Source organism: Tenrec ecaudatus, chromosome 4, assembly GCF_050624435.1.
Source record: "Tenrec ecaudatus isolate mTenEca1 chromosome 4, mTenEca1.hap1, whole genome shotgun sequence".
NCBI classification, from domain to species: Eukaryota; Metazoa; Chordata; class Mammalia; order Afrosoricida; family Tenrecidae; genus Tenrec; species Tenrec ecaudatus.
Window position 1 is genome coordinate 124,333,044 of NC_134533.1, and position 12,467 is coordinate 124,345,510.

At 38.6% G+C, this 12,467-nt stretch overlaps 1 protein-coding gene across 1 annotated transcript; it reads left to right on the forward strand.

Annotated features, from left to right (window-relative positions):
* The first annotated feature begins 2,631 nt into the window (after window positions 1–2,631).
* On the forward strand, window positions 2,632–3,564 carry LOC142446031 (olfactory receptor 10D3-like). Its single transcript, XM_075547847.1, has one exon. It carries the CDS (start codon window positions 2,632–2,634, stop codon window positions 3,562–3,564), a length of 933 nt encoding a protein of 310 aa, XP_075403962.1.
* Window positions 3,565–12,467: the final 8,903 nt, after the last annotated feature.

The window sequence follows — 12,467 nt, forward strand, 5'->3', positions numbered from 1 at the left end:
TAACCAGTACATATATTTGCATTCTATCATTATCATAATGGTGAAATGTACATAATTTATAAAAAGAAAAGGAATTTTAAAATAGAGAGTTGAAAGAATCTGTTTTTTTCCAGAATAACTCTTAAAGGAGAAAAAATATTTTCTTCTGTTTTCCTAAAAGATAAGATAATGTGTTCTGCTGGAAGTTTCTTTAATGAGAATTCATTTTTTTCCCCAAATGACTCTTTAGAATTCAGTAGTATTGTCTCTCGACTCTTTCTTTGAACTAATGTCAGATTCTTTCTTGAGAACAGGTTTGGATGGAGACAGGCATTTAGTAACCATTGTAGAGGAAGAGTGAAGAGATATTTGAAAGTATATCTAAGATAATTGGTCCAACATATACCTTTGCCTAAGACATATTGTAAGTGGATACCTGTGCATCCTGAGCTATGTAAAAAGGTTCACAGGAAGGGAAAACTTGTGCACTTTTCCCTCCAATGTGATCTTTATATTTTTGCCAGGATATTTATAATAACACACTATTGTAGGTCTGGTGAAAATAGTGTTCTCCTACAAAGTGTGTCGTCTTATTCTTTTAAAAAAATCATTTCATTGGGGGCTCTTACAGGATTTCACACATCAATTGTATCAAGCATATTTGTACAGATGTTGCCATAATTAGTTCCAAACATTTTCTACTTGAGCCCTTGGTATAAGTTCCTCTTTTCCCCCTTCTTCCCACACCCTCCCACTCTCGTGAATCATGGATCGATTATAATAATAATTATTATTATTTTGCATCTTATACTGTCTGTCCTCTCCCTTCACCCACAGTTCTCTTATTCGTTCCCTTGGTGGGGGCGCAATATAGCCAACCTGCTGCTGGGTTCCACCTTTCTCCCCCTTCCCCCTCCCCGCCCATCCCCCTAATCTCGTGATACTGCTATTCCCACTACCGTTCCTGAGGGGCTTACTGTCCTGAATTCCATGTTTCAGGAGCTCTTATCAGTACCCATGTGTGTTCTCCGGTCTAGCCGGATTTGCAAGGTAGAACTGGGTCATATAGTGGGGGGGGAAGTATTCAGGACCTAGAAGAATGGAACGGTGTGTCTCTTCTGTGGCTTCAAAAAATCCTAGAGCCTTTCAAAGCACACATCTAATTACATCTTAATTCCTGTGGCTATTTCTCCACTCTCATGCTTACTTACTTCAGCCTTATGTAGTTTAATTGGATTGAACACTAACTGTTACATTTTATTCATTATTTAAGGATATGAAACTTTAAAAGACCATATAATTGCTCAGGGACTAAAAAGTATACAATGTTGGAATTGGAGATGTAAACCAGTTTTGCATGACTCTTGGAAGAGACCTTCAGGTAATAGTGCTTTATTTTATTCATCTATGTTTTTCCTAGCAAGTAACCGAGTCTCTGGTTCATGGTAGATGGTGAATGAATGCCTGTGAGATTAAAATATTGTAGTGCAAATTCAATGTTTAAATTGAATTTTAAATTGACTGTCAAAGAGTCATATAATCTTTCTGTTTATGTCATATTTTAGGATCTCAATTTAGCCAAAACATTTTGGGCAGGATCAGTATAATGTAGGGCCTGGCTATACAGATGAATTTTAAGAATGGTATGAAAGCTCCTCTTCTCAAAATACACCTTCTGCTTCATTCTTGCAGAAATTATACTTTCTTCTTTTCTCCTTGCATAAAATTTTACCTCTGTTAAAATGAAAATGATGTGGGAAATCATAAGAAATATACGGTATGAATTACTATAAGAGAATTTTTCTGATTATTTCCTATGGACAAATATTAATTACAGGCAGAGGTGAAACAGTTATGTTCCAGTGTCTACACCTGGAGACGTTATGGGAAACAGGGTGCATGCATACTTACAAAAGGAGAACCTGAGGTTTCAGGAAATATAATCCAGGCCTTCGCTTGACTTCTCTGGGATTCCTGGCACTGATTAATAAACAAATAATCTTGATATTATTGTAACTTGCATTTGTGAGGTCTTCAGTCTAGAAAACTGATGAAAGACAAATGTCTGGTGTGATACAGTAATTATTTATATTATTCATACAATGTTTATTTTACACTTAATCCAATTTCTGCATGTTTTATAGGAAGAGTCATGCATATAAAATTTGAACTTTCCTCTTGAATATAAAGGAAGTATGGAAAAATATTGTTAAAAACAGGTAAAGTAAGTGTATGTCATTTCTCTTCCGGTTACAATTTTTATGTATGTATTTGCTTAACTACAAACTAATTATGATTTGATTGATATTAATATGAGCTTGTCACCTTGATGATACAAAATTTTATGAGGGAGATGCTTCAGAAATATGCTAGTTTATTTAATAAACTATGCAATACTGGTGAGAAAGACTGAATTTTATCAGAGTTTTTTTTATATTAAGACACACTTTTATTCTATCCAATTTTTAGCATTCCAGAAGATGGCATTCTGTTTAGTAGGAGAGCCAGATTTATTACTTCTCTCCTTTTCTGTTTTCCACATTCATTTGCTTGAAGCAGATTCCATAGATGTTTTGAATATATTTTCTTTTTATTTGTGATCTCACACCAAGATTGTTGTTTTGCTTCTACAGAAACACCTGATGCATAAACATGAGAAATTACACTTTTGTAGCAGAATTCGTCTTGTTGAGAATTCCTCATACAGAAAGCCTGAAGCACTTACTCTTGGCTCTGTTTCTGGTCTTCTACATCTTCACCTTACTGGGGAACTTGCTCATCTTCCTCACTGTTTTGACTTCCTCTACCCTCCACACACCTATGTACTTATTCCTGGGAAACCTCTCAGTGTTTGACATCTTTTTCCCTTCAGTCAACTCACCAAAAATGATGCTTTGCCTAATAGGGCAGAGTTGCATCATCTCCTATGAAGCCTGTGCATCCCAAGTCTTTTTCTACCACACTCTGGGTGGTACAGAGTGTCTTCTGTACACCGTGATGGCCTATGACCGCTTTGTGGCCATTTGTCACCCTTTGCGCTACATGGTCATCATGAACCACAGGGTGTGCACTGGCCTGACACTGGGAACCTGGTTAGGGGGCTGTCTGCATGGCAGTATACTCGTCTTCCTCGTTTTCAAGTTGCCCTATTGTGGGCCCAATGAGGTAGACAATTTCTTCTGTGACATCCCAGTGATTCTCCCCCTGGCCTGTGCTGACACTTCTCTGGCACAGACAGTAAGTTTTACCAATGTGGATGTTGTGACTCTGACATGCTTTTTCCTTATCATCACTTCCTATAGTCGCATTGTCCTTTCCATATTGAAAATCAGCTCATCAGCAGGTCGGCGTCGGGCCTTCTCCACTTGCAGTGCACACCTGATTTCAATCCTTCTGTTCTATGGTCCAGTGATGCTCATCTATCTCTGGCCAGTGTCCAGTCCCTGGCTGGATTCTGTCATTCGGGTATTAAATAATATTGTCACTCCTTCACTTAACCCTCTGATTTATACTTTGAGAAACAAAGATGTGAAGCTGGCTTTGAAGAAAATGTTAACTCAAATGGTCTACACTTCTGGTACATAAGATGTAGGGTCAAGTTTTCTTTCTGTTTTTTATTTTCAAAACCATTTTCTTGGGAGCTAGTACATATATCTTATCACCCGATATATCATATCAAGCATTGTACAAGTACTGCCACAATCAGTTTTAAAACATGCTCTTCCTTGTTAGGCTCCTGGATAACAGCTCCCCTTTACCTCCTTCCTCCCCTACTGTGCCCCACGGGAACCCTGATTCTATATGTGTCTCTGTATGTTCATCAGTCCTGAGTCTCATACACTGAAAATCAGAACACCTAACAAAAATTCAGGAGGTATAACCCCAGGGACAAAATACACCAGAGAGAAACCCCAATATGGAAAGAGAGAGAGAGAGAGAGAAGTTGCTTCAGATCTGAAACTCTTACAACAGAATTATTGCCAAAAACAAAAATATGAAATCTGGTAAAAGCCATTTCTCGTGAGTATTAAAGGGATCACATGACAGAGAATAAGTGGACATAGCCACTAAATCAAGGAACCCTTTGTAATTAGCCTAGCCTTTTCTTTTTAAATACAACAAAACAATGTATCTTTTCTGCTTCACAATCTTGCTCCAACTTCGTTTTGATGGTTAATAAAATGCAAGTTTCTGTGGACAAAGAGATGTATTCTTCCTCTTTTCTCTCCTTCCTTCACCTTTCATTCCCTTTTTCTTCACTCCCTTCTTTACCCACCCTCCCCCATGTTTCAGCTTTATTCTATTATAGTCCATCTCTGACTATTACATCGATCTAGGTAACAAATTAATAATATATAAAATCTAGAAAAAGAATTTACAGGTTGCTAAATTTAAACTTTAATTTAGTTTATGACTTTGGCTTCAACCACATCTTCGCACTGCAAATTTGAGATGTGGAGCTTTCTTTATTCATTTGGACATCAGAGAAGTTTGGTGCTGAACATATTTTTTCTTGACTGAAATGAGAGAATAAATTTCTGTAAATATGCAAAGGATTACTTTTGAGCCAGGGTCTATACCTGTTGTTGGTATCCTATGTTAAAAATAATATATATATGATTAATTTAAATATTCACTAATAATATTTATCATTTAGAATCTTTCCATTTTAAATTTCACATTAAGTTGTATGAATTCCAGATCATTGACTCACCTAATTCATTTCCATTAACTCAAACATCTAAAACAATAACTGCTAACATTCAAAATCTACTTACTATGTACATGATAGTGATCTAAGCACTTTATCTATATGAATAAGTTAACTCACAAAAAACTGTGGAATATCACTATTAGATGAACTCATTGAAATGAAGAAATTAAGAACAATAAGGAAGTATTCACACCCAATCAGTCTAACTCTAGAACTAAACTCATAGCCCTACCTATTGTATACTGCCTTACAAGATCCAAAGCATTTATAAATGCCCATATTAATTTGTAAATAATAAATGCTAGGTTTGCTAGGTTCATCCATTGATTTTTTGGGTATACATTAACTGTATATATATTACAACCTATACAGTAGCTCTAGTAGGAAGACATAATATTAATTGAAAAATCATAAAGACATTTGGCATAACCAAGTGAACACTCTGGGTAACATTTGTAGAAATGAGCTCAGTTGGGAAAGCTCATTTTTACTCTGCGCTGAGAGACATTTGTTCATCTATTGATAATTTCATTTATTCGCCAATTAAAGCCCTTTATTTGAATTATAAGGAACCCTGGCGGTATGGTGGCTAAATTATTTGGCTGCCAACAAAATTGTCAGAGGTTTATATTTGTGAATTCCTAAAAATAAGGACGGAGCAATCTGTTTATATAAACATGTATGACCTTGGAAACCTTGTGAGGCACTTTTACTCCGTCCTACAGGCCACTGTGAGTTAGAGAAACTCAATGCTAATGGGTTGGGCTATTTGACTTGTGTCTGAGAGGGATGGGTTAGAATTTGTGCTAGAATAACCTGTGCAAAGATTAAAAAGGGAGCACAATTTTGAAGATAACATCAATCCATCTAATAAATTCCACATTTATATGGCTGTGGGTAAGCTGTGGGGTGGTATATGAAAGGCCAACAATTCAAAACTACCACCATGATGTAGTCATCATGAATTTTGTGATTTGTTATGGTGACCACCATTTACACATGACTAAAATTTTTGCATGATGGCCTGATCTTTGCAATGTAATCTTGTCAATAAGAATGGTTGTGCATATATATGTATATATACACACATATATATACATATATATTTATAGGTTTAGTATTGAGGTAGCAGATGGACATCAGGTCTCCACTCAAGTATTCCCTCAATGCAAGAATATGTTGTTCTATTAAACTGACATTCCACAATGCTCACTTTCCTGACACGATCGCTGAAGACAAAGTGGGTACATAATAAGTAAATATGGTGAAGAAAGCTGATGGAGCTCAGCTATCAAAAGATATAGCATCTGGGGTCTTAAAGGCTTGAAGGTAAACAAGCAGCTATCTAGCTCAGAAGCAACAAACCAACATGAAAGAAGCACAGCAGCTTGTGTGACTATGAGGTGTCGAAGAGATAAGGTATCAGGCATCAAAGGATAAAAAATTAAATCCTTGTGACTGAAGGGGAGTGCACACTGGGGACCTAAGACCCATCTGTATGCAACTGAAAATCCCCTTACAGAAGGGTCACGGGGAGGAGATTAGCCAGTCAGGATGCAGTGTAGCAACGATGAAACACACAACTTCCCTCTAGTTCCTAAATGCTTCCTCTCCCCCCACTATCATGATCCCAATTCTACCTTACAAATCTGGCTAGACCAGCGGATGTACACTGGTAAAGATAGGAACTGGAAACACAGGGAATCCAGGGTGGATGATCCCTTCAGGACCAGTGGTGTGAGTGGCAATACTGGGAGGGTAGAGGAAGGGTGGGTTGGAGAGGGGGAACCGATATAAGGATCTATATGTGACCTCCTCCCTGGGGGACAGACAACAGAAAAGTGGGTGAAAGGAGACATCAGAAAATGGAAGATATGGCAAAATAATGATTTGTAAATTATCAAGGGTTCATGAGGAAGGGGGGGAACAAGGAAGGAGGGAAAAATCAGGAGCTGATGCCAGGGGGTTGGGTGGAGAGTGGATGTTTTGAGAATGATGAGGGCAATAAATGTACAAATGTGCTTTACACAATTGATGTATGTATGGATGTGATAAGAGTTGTATGAGCCCCTAATAAAATGATTTTTTAGGAAAGAAGAAACATATGTGAATGTTACTGAATTTCTTTCTCTAGTCAACCCACACAAACTCAAAAACAAACCATAGAAAAATGTTCAAAAATTCTGAACACAGTGAATAATCAAGAACTTTATCACCCTTACCCACTGTCATTGTTCCCGACTCCTAGCAACTCTGTGGAAGAGAATAAAGGAGATCCATGGGGTTTCTGCGACTGCAATGTTTACAGACGAAAATGGCCTCTTTTTAATTATGTTAAAATAGGTGATTGGAAGCAGCCTGACTAATTTCAAGGAGGATTATGATGGACGATTATGATCAGGATTAACCCAAAGCTGATTCTTTGAGGTAGAGGTCAGATATACTTATACTCTCTAAATTTTATTTTTTTTACCAGTTCTAATACCTTCATTGCTCCTATGGCACTTTCTACTTCTCTTTAGGTTAGACTCTCAGAGAATCCACTGCAGAAGTCACAACTCACAAACCATACTTAGGATTAGGTTGTTTAATAAGAAGAACGTCAACTAATCAATCCCTTTTGGAGAGGCCATTCAGTTTAGATAATCTATTTCTATCATAAGTAAATCCTTTAACAGAAATTTTCTCTTCTAGTTTAGGAAGCTAGAAGACGAAATCAGGGCACCAGTACTGAGAAAAGCCCCTCTCTGTCTGGGGGAAGATCCTTGCCTCCTTAGATGCTTTAGAGACCCCACGTGTTCTGGCACTAACTTCACCCTGGGTCTGGGAAATTCTCAATGCAGACCTCTGTGTCCCGAGGATAGGGCTTGGCCACTGCTTTTCTTGCTTGGTAAGTACTAAGGTCCTTTAACTCTGTTGGATTCGCTCTCTCTTTATTTCTTGGAAGATGAAGGTGATATTGGCCACATCACAGGTAAACTTTTATCACGTTAGAGCAAGGCTGTGACTTACAATGCATGAGCTAATCAAATCAGCTGCCATCACATTGTTGTAGCTAGGTGCCATCAAGTCCATCCAGCTCACGGCAACAGTATGTGCAGCAGAAGGAAGCATCTCCTCCCAGTCCTGCACCATCCTCACACTTGTTCTATCCTTGAGCTGATTGTTGCAGCCACTGTGTCAATCCACAGTCCTCATTCCCACCATAGTTCTTCTTTACCACGCGTGATGCCCTTTTTCCGGGACTGGTCCCTCCCGATAACATGTCCAAAGTATCTGAGGGATAGTCCGGCCATCTTTACTTCCAAGGAACATTCTGGTTGCATTTCTTCCAAGATCGATGTATTTATTCTCTTGGCAGCCCATGGTCTTTCACTATTCCTTAGCAGCGCCATAATTCACATGCATTGACTCATCATCCGTCTCCCTTATCAAATGTCCCACTTTCACATGCATATGGGGCATTGAAAATACCACAGCTCTGAGCAGGTCCACCTTAGTCCTCAAAGTGACTGCCTTTCCTTCAACCCTCTAAAGCAGTCTTGTGCAGCAGATTTACCCAAAGCAATGCATCATTTGATCCCTTGGCTGCTGTTTCCATGAGCACTGATCATCTCTCATGTCATGGAGGATGAGCAAATAATGGCCAAATCATTGAAAATCATGGTTAACTCAGGTTGACACACTTGAGAGGAAAAAATACAAGTCAAACCATGAGAGAATGATCACAGAATTGTTATTCCAAGGACTATTTTTGAAATCCAGAATCCTAGCTCTTTAAAAACTGTAATTTTATGGATAAAAATACATAGCTTTGAAAAAAACTAGTAAACTTCAAAAAAGTAAATAAAAACCACTCATTAATCCCATAATCTGAAAAGAAACACTGTTAACATTCTGCCATATTTTTTTTTCTCTCTTTAAAAGTTTTTTTTAATCATTTCATTGGGGATTCATACAACTCTTACCACAATCCCTACATACATCAATTGTGGAAAGCACATTTGTACATTCGTTGCACTCATCATTTTCAAGGCTCTCGACCTAAGCCCCTGGCATCAGCTCCTCATTTCCCCCCTCACTTTCTGTTTCCCGCTCCCTCATGAACCCTTGATAATTTATAAATTATTATTTAGTCATATCTTGCACTGTCCGACGTCTCCCTCCACCCACTTCTCTGTGGTCTGTCCGCCAGGGAGGAAGTTATATGTAGATCCTTATCATTGGTGTCCCCTCTCTACTCACTTTCCTTCCGCCCTCCTGCTACACTCTCACCTCTGGTCCTGAAGGGATCATCTGTCCTGGATATCCTGTGTTTCCAGTTCCTATCTGCACCAGTGTACATCCTCTGGTCTAGCCAGATTTGTAAGGTAGAATTGGGATCATGATGGTGGTGGGGAGGTAGCATTTAGGAACTAGAGGAAAGTTGTATGTTTCATGGTTGCTTCACTGTACACTCACTGGGTCATCTCCTTCCTCTGTTTAAATGATTTTTAATGATTTCTGACAATTTACACTGAAAAATAGACCAAACATTTATACGCTTACAGTTCATTGGTATTTATAACAGTTTGAGGATTGCGCAATCATTTTCACTCTCTTTTTCTGTTGTTCCTCCCATTAATTCACAGTCCACTCAGGTTCCTTCTAATGTTTCAAGTTGTAAATTTCGTTCCATACGGATAGTTCTTAAAAGAATTTAATGTCATGGAAGACAAATTTTACTCGTTAAACTAAATTATAATTTGGTTTTATGAATATTTCATGTGAAAAAAAAGAAGATTTCATTGAACATTTTTGGCTTCTGGTTCAAAGTTTATCTCAGGACATAGTTTTAGGGGTTCATTCTGCTTCTATGGCTCTAGAAAGTTCATGAGAATTTAAAATTCTATTCTGCATTTCTTCTCTTTGATTAATATTCTTCTATAGAATATTTAATCAAGTGTTCAGAAGTGGGAGAAGGACACCATACCATTCTCATGGTCTCAGGCAAAAGGATATACTTATTCATAAAAACAATTAGCCACGTCCATAACCACCTCCTATTCTTGACTCCCCTTCCTCTTTGTCTCCAACATAGAAACCACTGTTGTACCTTTGATAGGAACTTTCAAGCCTTTAAGGTCCCAGGCCCGACACAAAAAGAAAGATAGTAGAACAGGAGCAACCAACATATTATTGGCCCAATTAATTGGGGAACCAGATAAACTATGACCTTAAAACAAGGAACCTAAATCTCAAGAGATCTGGGGCTGTCCATAAGCAGCCTGAGCAGTCATTCTGTCTTTTGTTTTGGTCATTGTGAATACATGTGTCACACAAATCTTCCATATCCAAATCTTTTTTAATTGTTCAAGTTATTGAAAGCAATTACAGTAAGTTCTTGTGCAATCCTACTCATAATATATTTTTCCCATAATCTTTAACCCTCACTTTCCCTCGTCCACCAGATTCTGGTATCCACTAATAAACTTTGGACTTTATACATTTGTCTGTTTTTACTTTTTATCTAAGTGATGTCCTACAATTGATGTCCTTTTGTGATGGACTTATTTCACATAGCACAATGTCTTTATGATCCATCCATCACGACTTTATTCCCATGTTGGCTGAGTAATATTCCATTATATATAGTACCACATTTTTTATCCATTCATCTATAGATGAACACATAGGGCGTTTCCAATTTCTGACTCTCCTATTGCTAGGTGTCTTGTGTTGTCAAGTCGACTCTGACTCATCTCACCTTTCCATACCACAGTCCCCATTGATGGCCATACTATTGATAATAGATAAATGGAAGGACCCCAAAAGTCCAGGGTCATGGTAGTTGAGGTTGCCAACCTTAAATCTTTCTGATCCTCCTGTCGGAGCCAGCCGACGAGTCAAACACTCCTGATAGGGGGAGTGAGGATGAAGGGGAGAAAAAGAGACAAAGTATTGGGAGGACAACAGTCTGATGGACTAAAGCACCCCAGCTTATTCTACACACTCCTTATATCCATGCAGAAACAACCCGGGGTTAATGATCTCATTGTTAAGCAAGCACATTTGATGCACATAGCAACTCTATCTTCTGCCAAGCCAGACACCCTTGAGAAAATTAAACAACCAGTTTTTCCCAGACCTTGCATACTTTCTTGTCCCTGACAGTCTATTCAAAACGTAGAGTCACAGAAGAAATCAGCAAACACTGACACATAGGTCATGAGACTTCTCAGCTATTTCAAGGTTGAGTCTTAATGGCCTTCAAAATCTACCCCGTTTTTATTTACTGAAGACATTTGTACTCAAAATGTCGGCAGATGAATATGCCTGTCTTAGTTTGTCAAGTGCTGAAATCGCCCTTACCTGTCATCAGTCACAGTGCTCCAGGCGACTATGACCTGTCTTAGGTTGGGAGACTCAGACTCAATCTTACCCATCTTTGACTAACCAGCCTCCACCTTACACCCCTATTTGAGGATGGGGCAAAATGTGCAAGTGCACTTCATGAAGCTTTGTTCTTAAGGCCAATAATTCAACCATAACCTTGTGCAGTATCATAGGGAGTATGCATAAGATCAACAATACACATACTCCTGCTGTGACCATGGACATAAGCATGTGAGGTAGGCCTCCGAGATTTCCTAATGAAGGGAAAGCAGATCGAAAATGCTGGAGCCAATCGTCAGTAAACCTTAGTGGCATCAAAATCAAGAGCCTTAGCATTTTATGGCTAATATTTCTTGATGGTATTGTAATAAATCTAAAGACTCATTAGCATTGTGCCAAATACCTTGAAGATGATTCTTCACTTTAACAGCTATGCGGACTGCTGTTGTACTGTTTAGGAGTAACACAGATCCATGGATATACAGCATGGCACTGTAGACTAGACCTGGCCTTAAGCCCCTGTACCTCATCAGCAAACACTGACACATAGCTCATGACACTTCTCAGCCATTTCAAGGCTGAGTCTTAATGGCCTTCAACACCCTTTCAATGACCATTGTTCTGGTATAAAGGGGCCAGTTTGGGGGGATTTCTTAGATCTGGAACCTTCTCACTTCCAGTGTCTGAACTTCCCGCATCAGTGGCAGCTCCCATTAGAAGTGTCCTTGGATGTTCCTTTTGGTAGGCCTTGGGGTCACTCTCTCCGGAGGGCAGCTATTAATTCAGCCACAATTGATTTGTTTCCAAAATTAATAATAAACTGAATAGGCTAGATTATATGATCTTTAAGGATTCATACGACAGTATTAATAACAATAAAACATAAACATCATTCATCCCTCTGGCAAATGTAATTAAGAAAAAGCTTAGGGTTGGGGGGAGGAGCATTTTCCAGTGACCTTTCAATTTCTGATTTTGGTAGATCAATAACGCCTTCTTCTATTTACAGCTTCATGACTCTTGGTTTTGAATCCGACCCTTTATGTAGGATTCAGAATCAAGACGAAATAGTCCATGTTGGCCAGCAGATGTCACAATTTGAGTGAACATACCTAGATTTAGCTCTGCACTTAGAAGTTGTAGCAATAACAATTCTGAGACGGCTGGGGAAAGAATGTTGAAATCATGACTGAACTGTGTCAGAGAGGTCTGTGATGCTCAGTTTTCGGGTGACACCATCACGAGTGAACCTCTTCCAAAATCAGCAGTTGTAAAGAGCTGGTCACAACCACTTTCAACTGCGAGCAGCACTATGGATAGGAGTTCCTAGGTAGCATAAACAATTAAGTACTCAATGCATAGTTTTATAACTAATTCATACTAATGGGAATTTGAACAT